This window comes from Mus pahari, chromosome 3 (assembly GCF_900095145.1).
Source record: "Mus pahari chromosome 3, PAHARI_EIJ_v1.1, whole genome shotgun sequence".
Lineage (NCBI taxonomy): Eukaryota > Metazoa > Chordata > Mammalia > Rodentia > Muridae > Mus > Mus pahari.
Genome location: NC_034592.1, coordinates 101,797,410 through 101,823,318, shown reverse-complemented (window position 1 = coordinate 101,823,318; position 25,909 = coordinate 101,797,410). Strand labels below are relative to the sequence as shown.

General features: G+C 44.1%; 1 protein-coding gene across 2 annotated transcripts in view; it reads right to left on the bottom strand.

The window, feature by feature from the left end:
- Nucleotides 1-25,144, bottom strand: part of Eif2ak4 (eukaryotic translation initiation factor 2 alpha kinase 4) — an 84,319-nt gene extending 59,175 nt beyond the window's left edge. The window contains exons 1-6 of one of the 2 annotated variants that reach the window (XM_021192594.1): nucleotides 24,909-25,144; nucleotides 12,905-13,017; nucleotides 8,414-8,516; nucleotides 5,148-5,300; nucleotides 2,866-2,946; nucleotides 553-701 (exon numbers count right to left, since the gene is read on the bottom strand). In XM_021192594.1, the coding sequence (XP_021048253.1) occupies nucleotides 553-701; nucleotides 2,866-2,946; nucleotides 5,148-5,300; nucleotides 8,414-8,516; nucleotides 12,905-13,017; nucleotides 24,909-25,052 (743 nt within the window). In that variant the 5' untranslated portion in view covers nucleotides 25,053-25,144. Of the gene's footprint in view, nucleotides 1-552; nucleotides 702-2,865; nucleotides 2,947-5,147; nucleotides 5,301-8,413; nucleotides 8,517-12,904; nucleotides 13,018-24,908 lie in introns of those variants that run through there. The other variant, XM_029535864.1, reaches the window with a different exon arrangement.
- Nucleotides 25,145-25,909: the final 765 nt, after the last annotated feature.

Here is a 25,909-nt window from a genome sequence, read left to right as displayed (position 1 = left end):
CCACACAAAAATTACACACACAGTATGAAAAGTGAAATTTGAATTGATGGTGATGATTCAGATGGATAAAAAATTTAAATCATTGAATCAAATCAAATTGTACTGAAGGTGAGAGTGTGCAGTGTTGTAGGCTGTTCTGTGGGTTGGGACTGGCTTCCTGAGGTACTGGGAGGCAAGCATGATGATGCATGCTTGTTAGTTCATCCCTGTGGGAGGCTGAGACCAAGAGGATCACAAGTTCGAGGTCAGTCTGGGCTGTAAGATTTTTGCCTCAAACTAAAGCGAAACAGAGAGCTAGGCCGTAGCTCTGAGGCAGAGCTTAACCAGCACGTGTGAGGCCCTGGGTTCAAACACTAGTACCACACAGCAAATACACGATGGTACTTAGAAAGTGTTAAATAAAGACTTGGTTTCATACACTTAGTTAACAGATGGAGATAAACGTGCTGAGCGGTTGGTGAAGATTCTATCTGCACATTCCTGACACTCACTGCAGGTCATCTTATCCTTCCCCATCTTCCACCCTGCACATGAGAAGGCTGACAGACTCACCTGGACCTTCCTGAGGAGTGTGTCCGGGCTTTACCATTTCCTACAAAGTCAGGAGAGCTTCCGTGGAGAATGGCAGCTGCCCTGTGCCCTGCTGGGTCTCTTTTAGAGGCATAGTCCTGGTTTGCCAAACTAGTAATTTCCAAACGTTCCTAGGAAAGGGAGAATAAAATCCACATTAGCTGTTTGTTCATACAGGCAGATGACAAGCACAGTTGGAATCACCCACTCAGTACAGAATAAACGTTTTATTTGATCAGGATGTTTTAGTGTCATTTCTGCTGATGTGAAAAAAAAAATGCTGGACCAAGAAGCAGCTTAGGGGAGAAGTTCACAGCCCACCACAGTGGGGGAGAGCATGAACCTACAGTCAGGAGCAGAGAAGTGGAGGTGAGCATGCCTCATACCAGCTATGATTCCTCCTCTTACACAGTCCGGGGCCCCCAAACTAGGGATTGATGCTGCCCACAGTGGGCCGGGCCTTCCTGCATCATATGGCAATCAGGACACTCCCCTATAGATACACTACACACCAAACCTAATGTAAACAATCTCTCATAAGAGTTCCCAGTGATTCAGGGTTGTGTCAAGTTGACAATAACAGTTAACTATCACAGCTTTCAGTGTAACAGCTAGACTCAACTTAAAAGGTGCAGTATGCACCAGGGGAATAGCTGGATAAGCAAGCACAGGAGCTGAATTTTGATTCCCTACATTCCAAAAGAATAAAAATTTAAAAATTAAAAAAAAAAAAAAGGATGTGGTGGTGTGTGTGTCACCAAGGAGGTAGGATGATCCTGGAGTCTCACTGGCCAGTCAGTCTAGACCCTGCACAGTAAGAGACCTTATCTCAAAAAATAAAGTGGAAGAGGCTCAGGGGTTAAGAACACTGGTTGCTCCTTCGGGACCTGGGTTAGATTCCCAGAACCCACATGGCTACTCACAACGGTCTGTAACTCTAATCCCAGGGGATCTGATGGCCTCTTCTGGCCTCCTCAGGCACTGCACACTTGTGGCACATGGATATGCAAACATGAAAACCACACACTACAAATTACAAATAGAAATAGTGGCAAACCATTGAGGCAGTTGACCTCAGCTTCCTCCTGTGTGCATGAAGGCAGTGTACACATCCAATAGAGTATGTCAACCCAAGCCAACACTAGGTCAATAAGTGAAGAGCATGAGATTTTTATATGTGAGAGCTTAGAGTCTGCATGGTAAGTTAAAAAGACAGAACTGGAGGAGATGATGAGAGACTGGGTGGTTGAGAAGAAGAAGAGAGGCTGACGGGAGGCAGCGCAGGAGTAAGACAGGAGGGTGGAGGTAACAGGAATATCAGATTTGGATTCAGCTTTTACCAGGGCGGACTGGCACTATAGTCCTTTTGTTTTTTGTTTTGTTTTGTTTTGTTTTTTCAAGACAGGGTTTCTCTGTATAGCCCTGGCTGTCCTGTAACTCACTCTGTAGACCAGGCTGGCCTTGAACTCAGAAATCCGCCTGCCTCTGCCTCCGGAGTGCTGGGATTAAAAGCGTGCACCACCACGCCCAGCAGTCCTTTTGTTTTAAGATTCGGAAAGACAGCCACAGAGGAGTGTCACCTCTAAGGGTACAGCGGTACAGCAGGACAGCAGGACAGCAGGACAGCAGGACAGCAGGAAAATGAAAGCTTCGGTTGGGTGTTTATGTCCAGAAAACAGTGAGGAATATCCCCATCACATCCAGTTTGTGTCCCCATCACATCCAGTTTGTTCTTTAATTTGCTGTCGAATCATTCTTTCTATCACCAAATCGAGTTTTAGGAAGGTATGTAAGGTTCCCATTCGCTTTTCAGTAAGTACAAACTGGTTTGTTTGTTTGTTTAATAAAAGTTCTATTCCAGGCTAATTAAAATTTCAATCCCCTGCCTTTGGACTCATTTGCTAAATTGCTATAATTATATAAACCCAAGTTATTTACAGACAATATACATTGCTGGTTTTGTCACCTGTTTTGGAAGTCTAAAAATATGCAATAAGCAGAGCATAGTGTGTATTTATGTTCATGCTTTCAGAGCTGGGGAGGCTAGGCACAACTTCCGAGAGCAGTTAGCTTATGTAATATTATGAATTCAAAGCAAGCACAGGATACATAGTGAGACCCTGTCTCAAACCCCTTTTACCACAAATCAGAAAACAAAACAAACAGACCCCCAAAACGTAATAAATGACAGGTCTGTGCTTTAGCTTTAGCAAATGAGAGGGAATGGTGTCCTCGGTGGAAATAAGGACTTTTACAAGAGGAAATGAAGATCCTTTGGTACAGAATGGACAGCACCTGCTTAGCCATTTCCTTCCTTTTCTTCTCTTCCTTGATCTCCTCTTTCCTTCTCTGAATCTCGTGGAGGATTTCACGTTGCTGAAATAAATCAGACCAGGTCAGACACCAATCTACGGAATGCACCCAGCAGGTCCATTCTGGACTCACATTGCTTTTGAATTTCCACGCCTGAGCCCTCATTTCCTGAGATCTACACATGAAAGTTGGAGTAGCCACTCTCATCTCTGCTGCCAGTGTCCCTGAGCAGCAGGCTTCCCTGTGAGGTACTGGGTCTGTCTTCCTTTTCACTCCTCTAGTTTCACCACCTGCCCGTATGCAGAGACTGGGTGCAGGGGCTGTTGTCTTCCATGGACCTGGACAGGTGTGGTGGAGTTGGATGTCCTCAGAGCCTGGGCCTAGGGTGGCAAAGGCCCAGGTATCACATCAGCCCACCAGGACCTTAATCTGCTTTCTCCCATCAACCTGTTAAGTATTAAAACTCGTTATTTTGATCTTCGTCAATTGTTCTTAGTTCCCTACAAGTGTAAATTTTATTAAGGCTATAAGTCATCAGAAATGTAAATAGCAATAAAATGCAAAACAAAGAAATAAACAAACAAAAACAAAAATAACCTAAATTTACAGGTAGTTACAGCAGTACACCAAAAAGGTCTGTGAGTTAAAGGCCCACTAACATCTAATACTGAGCAACTATGCACTCTAACTGGGGACTCGACAAGGTTTAATGGGAGCCAAGCAATATGGGTAAGATCCAACTCAATGGAATATGAGGAATGGAGAATGTTTGCCCTGTCAAGCACAACAACCTTCTATAGAAAACACACAGAGAACGTTAGTATAGCACAGGATGGAGAGAATGAGGCAGAAACAAGAATCAGGCGTAAGCACCTAAAAGCAGAAAGGAGCTATTCGGTGCCAGAGGATGGAGAAGGAGAGGGACGAGAAAGGGTAGCAACATGGTGAATGTGATCAAAGTATGTCATGTGTATGCATAAAATGCCACTAGGAGACACATGGTAAATTAAAGAGGGAGAAAATCCAAGTCTTGAAGTACGAGTAGTAATATCTATAGCAAGAAAGAAAACCAGACTTCCATACCAAGAGATAAACATAAACCCAGTCCTAGCTGGGAAGTTTAGTACGAATATGCAAATTTGCTCTAATCAGTCATCAGGAGGCTTATCTGTTTTGTAGAATCTGAAGGAACAATTCCATAGTTTACCTGTGACACTTGGTACATGGCACACGTCTGTGATACCCACGCTGGGATACACAGTAAGACCCTGCCTCAGGAAAAAGAAAAGAGGTAAGAGAGGGAGGAGAGGAAGCTGGAGAAGAAAATGAACAAAATGGTTGAAAAAATAATGGAAGACAAGGGGGTGGGGAAGGGTAGGTTGGCCTGTGAAATATTAAAAACATTCAAAGATAAAAAAGAAATCAGAGTATGTGAATACTCAAGAAAATGAATGAACTTAAATTTCCCCATAGACTCTAGCATAGGTAAGCAAATAAGACACACTTCAAAACAGTGGTTCTCAACCTGGGTGTGCATATCAGACATCCACATCATGATTCATAACAGTTGCAAAATTACAGTTATGAAGTAGCAACAAAATTTAATGATGAAGGGGTCACCAAAATATGAGGAATGTATTAAAGGGTTGCAGCATTAGAAAATTTGAGAACTACTGTTTTAGATGAATCCTACAGACCACTGAATGAAGAATGGCTATGGAATATGTTAGGTAAACACCTCTTTTTAAATTTTTTTTTTTTTAATAGCTTGTACCCACATAAGTACTTACTAAGTTGATCAAGGGGCTAAAAAGAAAACCATTTTAAGTTAAAATCAAGAAGGAAACCCAGGGTATAAAACATCTTACAGGATTTTTAGAGTCAGGAAGCAGTTCCTGCTCATGATAAGTTAACAGAAGACTAGAGATGTTTAGTGACCATGAAAGTAAGTTTAACTCCTGGCTCTTCTACTCTCTGGGCACCAGCCACATCTGTCAGTCAGGAGGAAAAAGCCTCCAGATTCAGTGAACTCCTGTACAGGCTGGCAGGCTTAGCGTTGAGCCACTTAGAGAAGGGCTCCAAGCCAGTGATGGCTGCAGGGAGGGAACTGGGTAGCGTTGCTCAGTGACTTGTAGTGATTTCTCACATGAATGCACATTTCCTGAATGAAATAATGAGTAAGACTCACAGACATACTCATGGCGAGAGGGAATAGATACATGGAGGCCTCCAGGCTGGGGCCAGCAGCAACAGCTGGTTCTCACCTCCTGCTCCTCCTTCCGCCTGGCCTCCAGCAACCTCTGCTGCTTCTCCTGAGCCTGCCTTTCCAGCATTTCTTCATGGAAAGACTTTGGTGGCGGCTTGTTATGCTCGCTGAGAAACGACTGCACATGGTGTGCCAGTTCAAATATCATCACCTACACATGTAAACAAAACAACCACAAATGATCAGTTGATGGCAAGGGGCGGGGCCTGGAGAGGGACTGCCACCCAGCAATACGATGAGCAGGCAGCCAGACTCACCTGCTGTGCCAGCATTTTGTCACTTTGCTCTGACATGTTTGGAATTAGGTATGTGACACAGTCACAGTAGAAAAAGCATTTAAAGGGCTCACTGAGTCTGTGGTCAAGATAAATTGTTGCTGAGATAAATAAAAAGTGTCTCTTCCTGTGTGTGTGTGTGTGGGGGGGGGGGGTAAGACCTACTCAAATATACTGTCATTTTCCTAACATCTAATCCTTTGTATAAATGCAGCTGAAAACTATGTAAGACTGTAGAAAGGGAATGGCTACCTTCCCAAGCAGAGAGCCCATTTACTTGACGGTTAGACGGAATGGTCCCATGAGCATCAGCACTGTCACTTGTCCAGATAGCACACTGATCAGAGGCCCAGAAGCAAGTCTATAGAGCTCTCCTTCCCTCCCTTCTGGCAATGAACAAGCAAGAGGCTGGTCAATATGTAAGGAATCAGCCAGAGCCAGGAAGGGAAGGCCACCTCAAACATCCATAGGGGACAGAGAAAGTCACCTCTCCAGCCTCTGGGCTAAGCTGGAAGCCATGGTAGAGTGGCAATCAATAGTTAAGGGGTTCTGAGACCACAATGACTGGCATCCAGCCCAGGGTACCATAGCCAAGCTGCTACTGTCAGTGAAGAATGTGGCCTGAGGTTCCTTTCCCCAGAGTTACCAGAGAGCGTTTAAACATCTTACTCTTTCATGCTGCTGCTTCTAAAGGCCCTGAGCATTGATAACGCTTTCCTTGAGAAGCTGCGAGTCTGTTCACAGTCGACCTTCCCAGGAGTATGTGCTAAGAAAGTGCAGCCTTCACTCGGTAGAGGTGATAGACTCTTTTATTATACCAGAAGTGGTGGTGTTTACTAAATATACCTTGACCTAGAGTTGAGTAATGCCAGTCTAGAGTCTAAGCAAGGGCTAAGAGAAAGACTAAGGAACATTGGATAAAGCAAAACGTTTCCACCACTTCGAGAGACCATTTCTAACCAGAAACAGGCAAGACCACAACTGTCAAAGTTTTGTTCTCACTGATTTAACTTAGTGGCATTTATTTTCTGAACAAGTGAAGTCGGATACAATTTGTAGGACTGGAGAAAAGCAACCATATTCCAAAGTGAGTCTTACTGAATACTTCTCCTGCCCATTCAGGACTTACCTCAGATACTGTTTAAGGGCTTCTCCTGCCCTCCTTCCACTCTGGACCCCTCATCGTAATTCTCCAGAGCATTAGTCCACAGTCTGTCATGGTCTTAGACTGTGCTTTGTCTGTGCCCCCCACTGAGGCCAAATCGTCTCAACACTGTAGTTTCCCCAGCATAAGATGTCCAGGCAGTAAATAACTTCTGACCCAGGGAGGAACCCAGGAGTTTGATTTTACCAGTATCCGCTAATACACAGCCAGGTGTGTAGTACACTCCTGACTCAGGAGGTCGAGACAGGCAGATGTCTGTGAGTTTGAGGGCAGCCTGGTTTCTATGTGAGCTCCAGGACAGCCAGGGCTACATAGTGAGACTCTGTCTCAAAAAACCAACCAACCAACCAACCAACCAACCAACCAACCAACCAACCAACCAACCAACCAACCAACCAAGATATTCAAATGCAGATCAAAAGTCACTCAGAGGAGTGTTGAGCATGTGGGCACACACCTCTTATTTGGGCCACCAGAGCTATCTAGTGAGACTCTGTCCCCCAGCACTCCTCATGCCCCAAAACATCACTGGGGCAAAGGTGAACGTTCCTAAGCATTGCTATTGGTGTTCCTCTGAATGTTCAGAGTAACTGAACGAATGAAGTTACTCTAACAGGCGGCTTCCAGGGAAGACCCTACCACAGCGAGTCCCTAAGCTTATGCTAACATTTAATTACACTCCATTTTTCTTGAAAACATAAATGAATTCCTCAGAATTGTATTTTCAACTGCCAAGACTTCAAGCCACGAAAACCAACTTTTGACAAAGAAGCTGGAGCTGCACAGCACAGTCCCACACTTTATGCCCCTCCAATCCCATCCCATGAGGATGGCTCCAGTAAGGTTTCTTTTGTCCCCCAATTTGTGGGGCAGACTCCAGCAGCACTCTGTCCACTACTGAGACATGCAGAAATACTGCTGGGCAACCGTGACTGACAGGCATCGCTGCCACCCACTTCCTTGCTCTCCTAGCCCCAGCAGCTACCATTCTCCTCTCTGTCCTGTGAGTTTGACTATCTGGAATAGTCATGGAGTACCTGTCTTACTACAGTCAGCTCATTTCACTTATTCCAACTTCTTTAAGGTTGCACCACGTTGTGTCGAATGTCAGAATTCCCTTCCTATTAAGGCTGGACAACACCACATTGCACTTTGGCCTCCTGGCCTACCTACCTGTGGATGCAGCTGAGATACTGGGTGGAGCAGCAGCTGTGGCTCCCTGGCTAGTTCGAGATCACAAAGGGGACCAGCTGTGTGACTAAGCTGTGCTACTCTGTAGGATGAGTACACCCCTTATACTCAACGACAGGTTTATCACTCTAGCTTGAAAAGCATGTGGGAATATTTATAGCAACTTTATTTATAATAGCTAAAAACTAGAAAACTCAATGTATTTCAACTTGTAAATGGCTAAAGGAACATCAAGGTGGAATACTACTCAGCTATAAAATGTAACAATTACTGTTACATCTAACCACTTGGGCAACTCTTCAGAGAACAATGCACCTGAAAAAAACTACCAATCTCATAAGGTTGCATACTGTATGAAAGATCTTCAAAATGAGATTACAGAAATGAAGGATGGACTAGTGGTTGCCAGGTATGAAGGAGAGAGTGGGAGAACAGAGAAGAGGCCAAGAAGGACATAGCATGGGATCTTTATGGGGATGGAGTTAGCCGACACCTTGACCCCAAGCATCACTCTCAGGATGGAGGCTGTGATCACGTACTCAGTGCTCTACGTGTTATTACTGGGGCAGGCTGTGTAGAGGGGAGTGGGCTCTTTCTGTTTTGTTTCCAAAGCTCCAGCTTGGCCACCCTTACCTCTCCACACTGCTTTTTGGCCAGTTCTTCCAGGTGTGATTTTAACAAATTAACACTTTCATTCGACAGGCCTTTAGCATTTTTTAACTCTATTTCGGGAACTCTGAAAAAACAGACACACACAGAAAGACGTTACTTGAGAAGAAGAGTCTGCAGCTTGTTCTAAGATCTGCTGGGCTTGAGCACCTGAGGATCCAGTATACAGACCTCCTAGCTAAAACTCCCCGTGTGACCAGCCATGTATCCCTTTAACCTCAGAAGGCCTTCAACTACACTCCCAACAACTCCAGCTGATACAGTGCTTGGCATGGAGAACCCTGTACCCTGTGGAGAAGTGGGAAGGCCCAAATATACAAAGCCACATTGCCCCTAACTAGGCTTGATCCCTAAAATCTTCTCTGATATTCTTTTAAGGATCTGGTTAAAATGTCCCAGCATCATTCCCTGCCTCTGCTGACTTCGATGCCCTGCACAGCAATTCGTCCTGCTCCTTCTGCTCCCTGGCTGAGTGGTGACTTGACGATGTGCTCCTCTATATTGTCATTCTCTGCACATCCTTGGGCTCCAGCAGGAAGCACAAGAATGCCTGATGAGTGCAGCCATCACGATCCCTCTGGGATTCTCACAATTGTCCACACCATTCTGCTGTGTGTATGTGTATGTGTGTGTGTGTGTGTGCGTGTGCGTGTGCGTGTGTGTGTGTGTGTGCATCATAGAAACCTGCCTATCCCACGGTTTTCCTGCTGCTTCATCCCTCAGAGTTCATCTAGGAAAATACTTTAACCTCAAGGAAATTACACAGTCAGCCTCCGGGGTCCCTTTATTCCTAACCAATAAACATCCATTAATAGCTCTCTGGGATTAAACAGAATTTATGTAATTTTCCTGATGAGAAAGTGATTCATCACTTCCTGTTAAGCATTTCTAAGTGGTTCCTAGCATTTTACCTTGGTGAAGCCTTCCTGTGTATTCACCTAGTGTACACTCTCTCAAGGCTTCATTACCGCCCTGTAGAACAGGATGCTACAGTCAGGATCTTCCTGAACAGATAAAATCTGGGAGATATAAATTTGTATTTTTTAAAAACCTTAGTAATGCCAATATGTCTTGAGTCCACAGATGGCAGATGGCCTACCACACCCAGGATTCTCTCACACAGAGGAATCAAGGACCACTGTGCATAAGTGTTCTCCTATATCACATTATTTTAAACTGACTGGAGCAGTCCCTAGAATCAAGCCTTACACAATTGTTTCTGTGTGTGTCTTTGTGCAGGCGAATGTGTGTAGGTGAATGTGTGCATGTGTGACTTGCTTGTAGAGGACAGTGGTCAACATCAGGTACTGCTTCCTGGGAGCTGTCCACCTTGATTTTGGAGACAGTCTCTATCGCTGGTACCTGGGACTCCCTCACTAGGTGAGTCCCAGCATTGGCCAGCACTTCCAGGGGTCACCAGCATTGGGAATACCATGCACACCAGCATGTTCAGCTTTTTATTTATGTGCTGGAAACAAGTACTCAGGTTCTTGTGCTTAGGCATCAAGCACTGATTTATCCCTCTAGCACTTACATAATTAAAAAAATGATCTATTCTTATGCTATGTGTATGGATGGTTGTTTTGCTGACATTCATGTCTGTATACCGTAGTATCCATGAAAGGCAGAAGAGGGTGTCAGATCCCTTAGGACTAGAGTTGGTGGCAGTTGTGAGCACCATGTGGGTGCTGGGATTTGAATGTGGGTCCTCTGGAAGTACAGCCAGTGTTTAACTACTCAGGCATTTCTCCAGCCTCTCCTATTTGGCCAGGTGTGGTGATGCACACCTTTAGTCCCAGGCAGAGATGGGTGGATCTCTGTGAATTTGAGGCCAGTGTAGTCAGCATATTACATTCCAGGCCAGCCAGGGCTACACAAAGAGACTATGTCTCCAAAAAAAAAAAAAAAATTCTATATAGCAATATCAACAGAACAAAACTTGTCATGTATCATACCAATGCTTTAGGTCCTTGACATGATAATTTTGTGTGGTTGATGAGATTACTTTTAAACTTTCTAAGTTCTAAGCATTTCTATGTTATTCTATGTTTAAGATTTATTTATTTATTTATTATATGTAAGTACACTCTAGCTGTCTTCAGACACACTAGAAGAGGGCATCAGGACTTGTTACAGATGGTTGTGAGCCACCATGTGGTTGCTGGAATTTGAACTCAAGACTTTTGGAAGAGCAATCAGTGCTCAAACACCACTGAGCCATCTCTCCAGCCCTAAATCATTCCATGTTTATATCAAATGGACATATAATCTGTCTGACTAGTTCTCTGTAGTTGGTAGCTTTTCAACCAGGGGAGTTTTAGTTTCCCAGGCGACATTTATAGAGATCTGCAGACTCTGGGTTATTGTAGCCCAGGGACAAGCTGTTTGGCAGGCAAGGCAGGATTGTGACTCAACTTTCCATCATGCACAGAATAGCTCAACCAATGAAGATCTCCCATCAGGAGTTCCGAGGCAAGAAACTGTGCTCCAGGGCTATCCTTTGTGGTCTCAGGTTCACAATTTTCCTGACTTAATTCTGGGACCATAGGCATGGGCCTGCTGCCTGGCTCTAGTCTATTTACTTTCAGAAATTATGCTATAATTAGTATTTTAGTACGCACATATCTGGGCTTTTCATGTTGACTTTTCAAGAACAAACATTTGAGTGCTTGAGTCTATGGTACAATAACGAATATGTTGCCTGTGACCTTTGGCCACAGTTTCTGGCTCAAAGGCCCCAGTGCCCTTGGAATTTCCTGAGTGGCAGAGCTCAGGAGAGCATATTATGTTCTTCATCACAAACCCTTTGAGGCAGACCAGAGTTTATGAGGAAAGGTTAAGGCTTGCTTGGGTGCCAGCACAGTGTGGGGATGAAGGTGGTTATAGCTCCAGCCTTGACTATGGGATGAGATATTCCAACCACACCCCAGATCCCTGAGGGAGTTGGCGCTGGAGACTGAGCTCAATCACCAATGGCCAATGACTTAATTACTGTTCAGTCATGCCTAGAGAGCAAAACCTCACCCAGCCCCCTGAACATCAGGGTTGAAGGGTACAGTGAGCTGCCAAGCAAGTGGAGGAGCTGAGGATGGTGGCCTGGAGAGGACATGCAGATCTATGTCCCTCCCTATGCTCTGGCCTATGCGGCCTTCTTGGGCTATTTTAGATCAAATCCTTTACAACAAACCAGAAAATTACTTGTTCTGAGTTCTGTGAGTCATTCTAGCAAATTATCAAATCTAAGGAGGTTGTGAGAATGCCCATGTTTACAACCGCACTTATAAGTCAAGAGCATGGAGGCTTGTACCTGACATTTAAGCAATAACATTCTTAAGAAAGTGAGCCCTGACCTAAGCCATCTGCACTAACACAGTGTCAGCAAAGATACCATGTATACCGCACCATGAAGCACAAAACAAAAGCCAGACAGCCACTGGCTTAATTTTATTTCATAAACTTAATTACATTTCTCATGAGTCACCCTCCCACAAGCTTCTATGCATGCTCTCTCAACCCTGTTGGAAGCACGAACATTACTGACTTCAGGAAGCTCAGACTGAACCAATGAGATTCTTTGCCATTTCTTAACTTCACAGTCTCCATTCATGCCCCACCCACTGAGGAAAAGAGCATTTCCTTTCATTTGCCACTCTCCCCACAGCCCCTCACCTGTCCCTGCACATAAAGCTAAATCTGCCTGACACTGTCCCAGCCAATCAGAGGCCCTGGGGATGCTTACAGAAGAGCCCACTGAGTCCTCATGGAGATGCTTTTGTTCTAGCTTCATACCAAGTGGTGATGTCACCTTCGTGAGTGCTTACAACTATGTATAGTTTTGGTTGCCTCTCCCACTGGAGAAAACACAAGGTATTGGTGGGGAGGGACTCAGATGGTCAAGGTCTGCAGGACTGGGGACAGCCCTGGAGCACAGGAGACAACCCTGTACCACTTGGTCAGACTTATACTGTTCCACTGAGAAAAACAGTAGCTCCATTCCTCTCTTTATTCCAGGCAGTAAAAGGCCAGGCAGGGCAGGTCATCTCATCTCCAATGGCTATAAAGGAAGCACTTTAAATGCTCACCACATCTTTATCCTGTATGTATAGACCTTCCTTCTCTCTAGATTACAAAGAATTAAATAAGCATGAAAGTTGCAAAAGCAAAAAATGTGGTCAATGAGTAAATACTAGCATCTGGTCAACGAGTAAATACTAGCATCTGGTCAATGAGTGAATATTAGCATCAGTAGTGAGCACTCTACAACTATATGTAGACTTAAAGGCAGCTTTGTAAAAAGTCTAGGGCTGATGTAGTGTTACTGAGATACAGGTGATGGGAAATGAAACTACATGGCAGACAAAGGAAGGAAAGAGGAAATGTTCCCAACTGTAATGTTCCTATGCTGTCAAAACAGAAAATCGGAACGACTCAGAAGCTTCTTACACAGGTACTCACACATCTGGGTATGTCGGCGGGCATTTAACCCTCAGTTCCAGCTGCACGTACACTTCTTCACCAGCTAGGCCCTGAGGGTAAAGAACTAAATTGATTTCAGGAGGCTCTCTCACCTAAAAGAGAAAAAGAACACATCTTGTAGGGTTTTTTTCTCCCCACCTGTCCCTGCACACTAAGTTAGAGCTGCTTGACACCATCCCAGCCAATTGGAGGATCAATTATTATTTTATGTGTATGGGTGTTCTGCCTGCATCGATCTCTGCGCACCATGTGTGTGCCTGGTGCCTGTGGAGACAGAAGAAGGCATCAGATCCCCTGGAACTGGAGTTACGGACAGCTGTGAGCTGCGAATCGAACTCTGAGCCTCTGGAAGAGAAGTCAGTGCTTACAAGCACTGCGCCACCTTCTCTATCCCCCGGAGAAACAATCTTAATGAGGATGATAATGATCACCTTAGTTGAAAAGTTCTATTCCCAAGTTTCGAAAGTATTTATGGTTTACAGAAGTGTTCTGTCATGTTTCCAAAAGCATGGTTTAAAAGTGAAAATGCCAGAAAAAAATACATTTCCCTGCCAAAGGTATCCAAGGATTGAAGAAAAACATCCCCTGGGCTTCCACTCCTTAGAAGGTATTGGATAACTATGTGCTAGGTGCTGGCCTGGAGGCAGGAGGTACTGGTTAACTATGTGCTAGGTGCTGGCCTGGAGGCGGGAGGTACTGGTTACTATGTGCTAGGTGCTGGCCTGGAGGCGGGAGGTGAATCTAGACAGACCTGGTCCCATCCAACACATAGAGACTAGAGGGCAGATGAGCAGAGGCAAAGGACAGGGAGAGCTGCAAAGGAAACAGGGGTGAGTGACAGAGGGAGAAGCCACCCGAACAGGTATGGGAAAAAGACCTCATGAGCAGGGGACACAGGTCAACCATACCTGCCTGAAATGCCTGGGGTGTGTTTCATATTGTAGATTTTGAAATTGTTGTATATTTTTAAAACTTTCCTTGGGGAGTACTTTAGAACTCATATTTCAGGTATGGGATGTTCTCATCCTGTGTTTAGACTGAAATCGGAACAGAGTTGGCCCAGCCTGGTCTCACCAAAAATATTTAAAAGCAGCTTACGGTTGTCTCAATGGGCAATGTTTTGTTAGTACTTACAAGAAGCTAACTCCTGCCTCTACAGGACTCTTACATGAGCACTTTGATCATTTAATGTGTTTGAGTCATAAGGGAACATGCTCAGATGTGGTCACTGGGAAATGCTTAGGTGGATAAGCTGATCCTGGGCAGAGATGGGTGTCCCCAAAGGCCAAAAGGAGGCCAGTGGGGCTGGGGCATATGTGTGAAGGGCAAGCAAAAAAAGCAGGTGCACTGAGAAAGGTCAGCCAGGCAACAAACTCAGCAGGATTTAAAGATGGGCAATGATAAGATACAACATACACTTTAAAAGACCACTCTGGCTGTTGAGTAAGGAATGAATGGGGAAGACTGAAAGCAGAAATAAAAACCAACAGGGCTGGGGGATGTAGCTCAGTGGTAGAGTGTTTGCCTTGCATGTATAAGGGTCTGGGTTATATCCCCAGCACTGTGAATTTCAAACAAACAAGAACATTATTATAACGATTAAGCCAATGTTGGACATCCACAGAAGGAGGGAGTGTGGGAGGGAGAAGAGAAAATGGATTTGAGATCAAGCTAGGAGAGATCTGGCAATGAAGGCCAGAAAGGAGAGGAAGGGTCTTGTGCCAGTTGATCCCTCAGTAGTGATGAGAGCAGATTTTATGGCTGGGGCCATGGAGGCCACAGGTAGACCTTGATCTTCAGTATTGTGGGCATCAAACCCAAGAGAGTATGCCGAGGAGTGACAGCTAGGTGAGCAAGTGGACACTGCAAACCCAGACAGCTCCTTCAAGGCTGAATGTGAAGGGGGACAGGGAACACGGCAGAGGTGGGTGGGCTGGGAGTGGTTGAGAGAAAGGGAGATGATAGGAAATCAAGGGAGAGATTTTGTTGCTGTTGTTCAGATTTTAAAGATAGGAAAGATACTAAAGCCCATGAGGATGCTTATGGGAACAGCTGGAAGGGCAGGCTGGCATAGTGGGGAATCCTGGATACAGCAAGGTAGCTGGGATGGTCAGCATCCAGGGAGTCAAAAGGAGAACCAGTAGGAGGAGGAGAGGCTGGGGTGAAACCACTCTCCACACAGCAAGACAGCAGTGTGGCTCAACATGCCAAGAGAATTCTGCACAGGAGTTATTTTGTTGATAGGAAGAACGCGGATATCTGATGCTTCTGATGATATGTGACCATTCTTTTTTTTTTTTTTTTGGTTTTTCGAGACAGGGTTTCTCTGTGTAGCCCTGGCTGTCCTGGAACTCACTTTGTAGACCTGGCTGGCCTCGAACTCAGAAATCCGCCTGCCTCTGCCTCCTGAGTGCTGGGATTAAAGGCATGCGCCACCACGCCCGGCGATATGTGACCATTCTTAAGAGTTGTCATTATTTTTCAAAGATTAGCTGTGTTATGTGTGTGTTTATGTGAATGTATGCCACCTATGGGCAGGTACTAAAGAAGCCAAAGGAAGGTGTTGGACCCCCTTGGAGCTGTAGTTACAGGCAGACCTGGGCTGGGAAGCACAAGTACTTTGGCGGAGCCCCAAATAGCCTCACTTTCTTTGTGAAGTTTTAATTAGGGAAAATATCAAAGGTAAGTAGAGATAATGATAGGATAGAACCTTGTACCCACCATACATTTGCTACAATTACCAATTTACAGTTAATCTTTTAGCTGAGGCTACTCCTCCTACCTGCCTATCAATCACTCTTTACCTATATTATTATTTATTTTCTGACAAGAATCTGGCAAAGTTAGAAGATTATTCGGCTCCATTTTAGAGATAGACACATGGAGAGAAAGCTAGTCAAAATTTTACCTGTGCTTTCTACATCAAGCCACATATTTATAGACTATTGCCTCAATGAACATAAATTTTGAAGAGGCATTACAATCACCAATTAACTTTCTGTTAAGAAATTATTTTAGGGGGGCTGGAGAGATTGCTCAGCAGTTAAGAGCACTCACTGTTCTTCCAGAGGTCCTGAGTTCAATTCCCAGTAACCACATGGTGGCTCACAACCATCTGTAATGGAATCCAATGCCCTCTTCTGGTGTGTCTGAGGACAGCTACAGTGTATTTACATATAATAAATAAATAAATCTTAAAAAATTATTTATTCCAATATATAGTACTTTAGAACAATACAGAATTTTTTTTAGCATGTGTGGGGTGAGCAGGTGCATGTGGGTGTATGGATTCATGTGTTTGTATGGGCTCATGTGTATGTATGGGTGCATATGTGTGTGTGTGTGTGTGTGTGTGTGTGTGTGTGTGTGTGTGTGTGTGGAACATGCATTGCGTGTATTTTCATAGAGATGCCTGAGGTTGATGTCACCCTAGATTTATCAAGGCAGGGTTTCTTGAACCCAAATCTTGCCAATTCTATCTAGACTAACCAGCCAGCTTGCCCCAGGGATCTTGTCTGTCTCCCAAGTATTGGGATCACAGGCAACCACCATGCCTGTGGAGTCCAAGTTCTGATCCTCAAGTTCGAGGCCCAATGCTTTATCCACTGAGCTATCTTCCTAGGGCAGATACAGTATTTTAATACCAAAAGGGAAAGTGGAGAACCATGGCTCATAGTTCTAATCCTAGTTTCTGGGATGCTGAAGCAGGAAGATGGCACACAGGTTAAGTTATCTCTGAAAATGGATCAACACTCCTTCTTGTCAGTCTTCTTCCTAAGTTCTGAATGAAAGCTTATTAACTGATACAGACAGCATACCTGTGGTCCTCTTACTGAGTAGGAAAGAGAAGGGTTTGGCATCTATACTGGATTACCCATGAGAAAAATCATCTATAGTTAATACTGTAAATCCCACACTATGAATAATTCTAAGAATGCATTTTTCTGCATCTTACAAAATGAACTTTCCAGTTATAAAAACACCTTCAAAGAGTTTTCACTTGAATTGTCTAGGTTTTTTGGACTGGGCGGTGCTGAAGGTGCTTCACACAACATCCCTCGAGTGCATATGCCTGCATGGCCAGAACATCCCAGCCAGGGCACTCTTGTTTATGATGGCCAAGCCAAGGATTGTCTTGTTTGCTTTGTGAAAAGTCATGCTAACCTTTCTGAGTTCCTCAGAATGACTACCCCGGAACCAGGCTGACAGTGAAGGCAAAGGTGGTAGAGACCATGAGATGGGGAAGAGCACTTCACATTCAGAACCTTCCCTAGAACATTGGGGCCATCAGGTCTCCTGGAGTGAGCCTGGCTCTAGCTGCTCAGACCATTCTCTATCACACAGAAATGAGTCTATCTGGATATAACTAACCTCCCTGGGAAAGGGTCTAGCAGGCCATGGCTAAATGCTTGGAGTCACTGAAGCAGGAAGCACACTTGAGGAGGCAGTAGCTCACTGGAGAACTACACAACACTAAGACACTCTTCTCTATGGAGAATTCTTAATGAAGTGCAAGTGAATCCATGTAAGGACTGCTCAAAAATTACAGAAGAGGCTTCTCAGAGCCAGCTCCCAGGACCACTGGGGATCATGGAAGGGTAATGGTCTGTAGAACTCTGGGCTGAATAAACATATCCAGTAAATACTCCTTAGCGGGAGCAGCCACAGAGCCCCAGGCAGGTCACAGTCTAGAAAACTCTGCAGTGCAGTAACACCACAGAACCACTAGGGATGAAAGGACCAGGGCAGCTAACACCAAATCCAATGTTTAGAAACCAGGCTAGAACATGACTTGAAGTGAGGAGACACCTGGCATAAAGGTTTCCACTTCCAGAGCCCAAGAGCTCAGAGATGGTGATTCAGATGTAAGAATACACCACAGCCACCTAGGAATGACCCAGGATGAGATGAAGCCTAACAGCTTGCCACAGTGTGAGTTCCAAGTGAGGGTGACACAAAGAAGTAAGAACAGGCCACAGAAGCAACAGGCTGACTGGCTATGTTTAAGGCCCTTATTTTGGCTGACAGAATTTAATGGCTCCTGTAGTATTTCCCCTACAGATGACAGACTTTGGGATATTTCTCAGAAAAGCCTACTAGTTATCCTCATTATCCAGTCTCTCCTTTACTTCATAGCAATAGAACCCGACAGTTTAGTTGGATACATCTCCCAGGCTACTTTGCAGCTAGGTTTAGCCAATGAATTAATTTCTGGAAAATTAAGAGACTCGAGATCTGTCATTTGCTGGTCTAGTGATGGAGCTGTTGTTTGGCATCTGTCTAGCATTTGTGAGGCTCTGATTTCAGTCCCCCGAACCACAAGGCTTTTGGGTTTTGTTTATTTTTAAAGAATGATCATATGAAATTTAGAGAAAATGATCTTAAGAGAAAAATTGTCTGGCCTTAGTGGGAGAGGATGTACCCAGTCCTACAGTGACTTGATGTGTCAGGGAAGGTTGGTATCCAGTGGGGGACCTCTCCCTTCTCAGAGGAAAAGGGGAAGCGGGGGAGGGGCTGTGTGAGGGGGGTACTGGGAGGTGAGGTGGGGCTTCGATCAGGATGTTAAGTGAATAAATAAGTTAATGGAACAAACAAACAACAACAACAAACACAAAAGAAAAGGATACAACAGTTTCTGTTGATTTGGGGATTTGGTATATAGCCCAGGCTAGCCCTGAACTCAAGATCCTTCTGTCTCACCCTTCTAAGGGTTGGCATTAATGGTTTGTACCACTGTACCCAACTTCATATGCAGTTTCTTTACACATTTCTTTTTCAAACAGGTTGGAATAAAGCTACGAAGGCAAAGCTCCGTTCAGACAACGATGTTAGAGCACAAGGGCAGGTTAAGGGCAGAACATCCTCAGAATAAAGGAAGATCCCCTGAGTCCCAGACTTTTATGTACAAATATTACTGTTAGGTTCTCTGTCATGTGCAGCTAATTTAATACTAACCACCACCAACTTACTCAAAGAAAAATGTCAAAAACAATAATGTTGAACTCAAATAATGAAATTACTCAAAGAATAGTTCTTTCAGAGATTAGACCAGAATATTTGCTAGGTTTCACTCAAGAAGACAGGAAATGACTTTTTTGTAAGGTATGTTCAGGACACAAAGAACCTTAAACCTCAGCAACTGAAACTTCACCCTAAGAAGCCCTTCCCATTCTCCAGGGTGGCATATATATATATATATATATATATATCTCCTTTCTCTTCCTCTGTGTGACCATGAAGTGAAAGGTCCTCTGCTACATACATATTCTCACAATGGGCCACTGACTTGACAAAGGCTCTCTGATGGCTATTCTTGGTTGTCAACTTGACAGCATCTGGGATTAACTAAAGCCTACATGACTGGGCACACCTATGAGGGATTTTTTCTCAATTAAACCATTAGAAGTGAGAAGTCATTCAGATATTTGAGGTGGGAAGATCCACCTCTAACTGGACCACACCTTTGGCTGGCAGCCTATATAAAAGGGCACAGAAGAAGAAAGCTTGCACTTTTTCTTTGCCTGCATGCTCTAGCCCTTGCTAGCAAGTCCATTCCTTCACTAGCATTCGAGCCTACTTCTTCAGGATGCCAGCATCTACTGAAGAACAGCTAAGCCACCCAGCCGTGTGGACCGAACAACTACAGGCTTCTTGGAGTTTATATTCAGAGGCAGCCATAGTGGGACTAGCTGGACCACAGCTTTAAGTCATTCTAATACCCCTCTCCTCTGTGTGTAGATAGACAGTAGATAGATGATAGATAGATAGATAGATAATCATTCTATAAATTCTGTTAGAGAACCCTGACTAACAATACAGACCCCAAAGCAAAAGCTGACTGACAATGAAACCTTTACAACTGTGCCAAGATAAATCTTTTTTTCTTTCTTTTCCTTTCTTTTTTTTTTAAAGATGTATTTATGTATGTATGTGAGAACACTATTGCTGTCTTCAGACCAACCAGAAGGGAGTATCAGATCCCATTACAGATGGTTGGTTGCAAGCCACCATGTTGTTGCTGGGATTTGAACTCAGGACCTCTGGAAGAGCAGTCAGTGCTCTTAACCGCTGAGCCATCTCTTCAGACCCAATCTTTTTACTTTTTAAAAAAGCTACTTAACAAAGCTTCTCTCAGGCACCTTTGTCTCCTAAACACTCGAGATCAGCGATATGAATTGGTTTAGGTACATGTCTGTGCTTGTTACACATACTAGAGGGAAGGGTCAATATCCTTAAAAGCTGAATATTTTAACTTCATGAAGCTGAAAATCTTCAGGTTCCAAGACTCAAAGGTATGAGGTGACAGTCCCATCATTAGACTTCACTGGGTTATAAAACAGGCACCAAAGTAAGAATGAGGTTTGGGAAATTAACTTGTTATATAAATGTCCATCAAACACAGTGTGAATAATTGCTAAGCACACTTACAAGTCTGTAGTTCTGTGTGTACGTATGTATCTATTGTAACTGTTAAGGAAAAAAGGCACACCCTCTAACCAGTTTGAGGTATCTGCCTAGAACTGTTACCTAGATTCCTGCTATCTGTCCTCCTTGCATTTGAAGGTAAACTTGAATCAGCATAGCTTCTTGTTTTCTCTTCCTGATGGAAATAGCATTCAGATGGAAGTAGCCTACATGAAACTAGATAGAGCCATGGGGGAAGGGAGATAATCTGGGCAGCCTGTTTATAAATCTGTATAGAACCAAAAAAAAAAAAAAAAAAAAAAAAAATGGAGACAGCGGACTGGGTGGGCCTCCCGTGAATTATCAGGAGGACTTGCATGAATTCCCAGGATCCAAGGAAAACCCATACATATCCACATGCCTATGTGTGCCTATAATCCGAGTTTTGGAGGGCAGAGGTAAGTGGAGGCAGCCTAGCCAAATGGTGAGCTTAAGGTACAGTGAGAGATCCTGTCTCAATTAAAAAAAACAAAAAACAAAAAACAAAAACCTACAAGTGGAAAGCAACAGAAACACCAGATATCCTTTTCTGGACTTAACACATATTGAGGTACACTATAAGTATGCACGCGTGCACACATGCATGCATGTAAACACACACACACACACACACATTATATCAAGAAAAAAAAATGAAGACAGTAACAGTCAGAAAGATACTAATGGCAAGTACTCAGAAAATGGAATTAGATTAACATTCCTCTAGATTTATATGAAATGCCTTAAATATTTATTTCCCTCATTCCTCCATCTCTAAAACTACTTTGTTTATAATGACCACGTTTATCTTTTCTCAAACATTTGCTCATCAAATTAAAAAAAACCAAACATTAGATTATTTAAAATTTAGTATGACCTTCAGCTTCATTTTGAACAAACATCACAACATTCAGAATTTGTTCTAATAGAGATTCGAACAGGATTGGACCAGGTGCTATAGTTTCAACGTGTCCCTCAAAAGTACATGTATTAGAAAACTAATCGATCCGAATATAGTCTGATATTTAGAAGAGGGGCCATAATCATGAGATCAATGACTTTATAAGATGACAAGGAGATACACAAGCACGCAGGAATACCCTCCTTTGCCGTGCCATGTCTCCTGCTATTTATGATCAGCAAGGCCCTCACAAGGTATAGCCCCCTTGATTTTAGACTTTCTAGGCTCCAGGACTGTAAGAAATAAATTATGCTTTGTTTTTGTTTTATAAAGTTTCCAACCTGTGGTAGCATGTTATAGCAGCAGAAAGTGAATGAAGAAGGCATCAGGCCAGGCCATTTAAACAGTCACACTGAAACAGGAAAATTCAGCACAGCGAATGTCAACAATGTTAAACACCAAGGATTGTTAAGAATTTATAATAATTTAAAACAATGTTATAACAGCATTAAAAATTAAAGGGATAGTGGCAAGGAATAGATGCAAATACATTTGGGAATTGCTAATATCAACTTTGGAAAGCTTTATACCAAGCACGGGAATGGAAGGGTTAGCAACCTGTGTGTGTGTGTGTGTGTGTGTGTGTGTGTATAGAGGCAGCACTTCAGATTGGCAGCAGAAGTGGAAACTTCATGTGTTTCTCAGACTGTGAGAATGGACAGCACCTGGAGAACGTGATCTAGACCCTCTTGAAAAAGATATTTCTACATTTATCTGATGGAAGCTTTTTTTTTTTTTTTTTTTTTTTTTAAAAAAAAAGAAGTCTCAGGGGTGTGTGGCACATGCCTTTAGTCCCAGCACTCAGGAGACAGAGGCAGGCGGAGCTCTTGTGTGTCATGAAATATTAAATAACCTAAACAAAAACATCTGCCAATTTATCCTCTTTCTTTTCTTTCTTCCTTCCTTCTATTTTTTTATGGTAACACTGGAGCAGGGGGAGGGTCTTTTCCTCCCCCCCCCTTTTGTTTCTTAGTGCTGAGGAATCAAACTTAGGACGTGCTAGGCAAGCACTTGCCCTCAGACGGAGAAGTACTTTGTAGATGCAGGAAGAAGGAGATAAAATACCCATGTGGTTCAGAAAACAAGCAGTTCATTTTGATTCTGTCAAAAAAATTTTAACTGCATAAATTACATAAATATGTCTATAATTGATTTAGGAGGAAATTTTTGTTTCCTGTTACCACAAATAAAATTTCCCTAACATATATCTACCTTTTTGCCATTGAGTAAGAAAATAGACCTAGAATAGAAAAATAAATTAACGAATAAGAACAGTTCAGAGCTGGGCAGTGGTGGTCCTAGCACTTGGGAGGCAGAGGCAAGCGGATTTCTGAGTTTGAGGCCAGCCTGGTCTACAGAGTGAGTTCCAGGACAGTCAGGGCTATACAGAGAAACCTTGTTTCAAAAAAACAAAACAAAACAAAACAAAACAAAAAACAAAAAACCAAAAAAAAAAAAAAACCAAACCAAAACCAAAACCAAACCAAAACAAAAAAAACAAAACAAAACAAAACAAAAAACAGTTCAGAGAAAAAGAAAAATAGTGATTTACAAACAAAGGGAGTTTTAACCATGGACATGATTTCTAACCAATGAAATACAAATTAGATGGGACAGGTTTCATTCATTTACTGTCAACATGAAAGGACAGAGCATGCAATGTTGACAAATGCTAAAGAGATAAGTGCACCCATACACAACCAGTGGACCCAGAGACAGAAGGAAGGAGGGTTTGCAATGCCTCCTAAGGGAGGAAGCAGACCCTCTGCTGGTACAGAAAGCTAGACAAGATAAATAAGTAGTATTTTTAAATGTCCTTCAATTATAAACTGTATCTTAAATGACTGATGCCCAAACTTTTAAATGTGTAAATTAATTTTTGATATACACTCCTAACTGGTCGACTATCCATGAATGAAATGTTTCAAAACTGACATTTAATCCATGACATATCCCCCAAAAGTTAAAAAAAGTGATCTGAGTTTACTAGCCGTAAACTTGACCTGAAATGAGAAGAGGTCTGGTCCTTACTGTGTTCAGGCTGACATTTGCATATTCATACATTTATTGTGTTTACATTTTGAACACACCCCCACATGCATGGATAGGGGGGAGGCGCATAACCCCAGATTAGGCGTAAGAACACTTCTGAATTCTGAAAACCACTAGGCCTCAAGGGTTCTAGATTCAGGATAGTGGCACCGAATAACCTTCCCATGAAGGAAGGCAAGTAGCGGGCGCTAATGAGAGCTTGTTCAAAGCGTAACCTCTGACTCATCACACTGAGCATCAGTTATTTGCCTGAGAGGCCTGAAAGAAAGTGTTGGCCATACCGCTTGTGATCCAGAGCCAGAGCCTTCTACTGAATAACTCTACCTGCCTTTTACGGGATCTCTGTGTTTATAGTCTTCTTGGTTATAAAGGCCACCGAGAGCTGTAAATTCTTGGGCTAACCGGGATCAGCTGTAAATCTTAGGATTATCAGTATCCTTACCGAAAAGTGGCTGATGGTTTTCCTTCCATTTTCCTGCACCTTGGGAACATAAAGCTAAAGAAAGGCCAGCTGGGTCTACCTGAGTGCCCTGCACATTCTCACACTATTCTGGTGGCTGAGGCCCTACTTCCTGGTTCCCTGGAAATGGAGAAGTTGCCAGATGACCTGTAGATTATCTTACTATTTACCAGAAGCATGGTTAAACTGTACGTAAAGTTACAAGTAAGGCCTAGAGAAGTAAGCTCCCCGCGGGCAGCAGGGGGTTTGTGCCTGTTTTACCTATGACTCTGTTCCCAGCGTCTAAATCATTAAATTAAAACGTATATTGGTTTAGTGGGAGAATCTTGGCCCTGACAGCTTAAGTAAAGCCTTTTCCTAAAGAAAGGCTAGATACAGTGAAAACGCAGATACTGTGAGTTAAAGAAGTAAGGCAGATGGGGGAAAAGATGTATTTCCAAACTTCAAGAACATTTTAGTTCGGCAGATAAACTATTCAAGGATAGGGAGAGACTGTTACTGCCCTCAACTTAACTGCCACACAAAAAAGGAAAGTGATGTTTTAAATAGAACTCGGCAAACACTGCATTACAGCGACAATAAACGTGTTCCTCAAATGCCTCGGAGGAAGGTACACAAAGTTCTTCCACACCGGAAACGGGATTTACACAGTGTGACCTGGGAGTTTGTTTGCTGAGAGCACAAGGCCTGAACCCCCACGCCCCCTAAGCATCCCCTGCACAAAGTAGCAATGAGTGACTATGAATGAGCGGTCACAACCCACCTCGAGGCCTGGGGCGGGTCGGGGTGGGGAAGAATGGTTGGAAGGACGGACGAAGGGTGGTTAGGGGCCGTCAGTGGGTGTAAGAAGCACGGCAGAGAGAGGAGCCGACCCGGGGAGAAAAGAGAATTCAGTCCAGGTGCTGCCTTCTCAAGACCAGCGGCGGCGCAGAGGCAGAAAGCGAGGCTAGTGGAACTGCAAGAGGAAAAGCCTGCAGGATCTAAGTGGTCGTCCCAGCCTGGAGGCGTCTGGCTGGGTTCCTAGACCGGAGAACACCGGGCCAGACCAACCACGTTCCTACCCGTACCCGTCCACGCGCATCCGGCCGCAGATCCTGGAAGTCCGAGCCGTAAATGGCCTCCAGGGCCTGCAGCTCGTGGTCCTGTCGCTGCAAATAGCTCTCCTGCGGCTCTGCCCGGCCGCGTCCAGAGGCCCCGCGGCCCCCAGCCATGGCGGCCGGGGCAGGCGCAGCGGCCTAGGTGAGGTAGCGGCGATTCTGGGGTGGGCAGTGGAGCTCCGGCCCGCGCCCTGACCGAGCTGGGGGCGGGGTCTCGAGTCGGAGTCGGGCTTCGGGGAGGGGCCTCGAGCTGATGACAGAACTAGAGGGTGTGGCTCTGCTCTGGGGAGGCGCTTTAAAGACAGGACCTCCCGCGGGAGACGAACCTGGGGGCGGAGCCTCGAGCTGAAGATCGGCCTAGGGGCGTGACTCTGAGCAGGTGAGCGGGCCTTGGGCGGAGCCTAGGCCAGGAGGCGGGTCTGGAGGCGGGGTTCTCCGCCAGTTGACTCTTTTGGCCCACTCGGGAGAAGGCCAGTGGGCGGGGTTTTGCTCCAACTTCCAAGGGCCCAAGACTTCTGGAATAGAGTAGGGGAAAGTTTTGCCCTCTTCCTGAGGGGAGGAATTGAGTCAGGAATTGCCAAAACACTTTGGAGAGCCAGTCTCTCAGGTTGGAGTGACAACACATACTAGCTTTCACAAAACAAGTCTGTAGCAGAAACAGGCGCTGGAATTCCTTCACCCTGCCTGGATAGTAAGAGGAAAATTTTAGAGCGCAGTCAGAAGAATTAAATCGTTTATCTTACCTGACCTTCCCAGAATGAGACTACTGGGAGGAAAAAACCATAAACCCTTTTTCCCACATTCGTTACCCTTGAATCATTAATTAAATGTCTCATGCATGCTCTCTGGACTCTCTGAAATTCTCTCCTTGCATTTTCAACTCCCACAAAGAGAATTATCTGACCAGTTCATTTAATGTAAATTTGAGCGTTTGCATTCATGTAAAATGTTGCATCCTACTTTACATATTT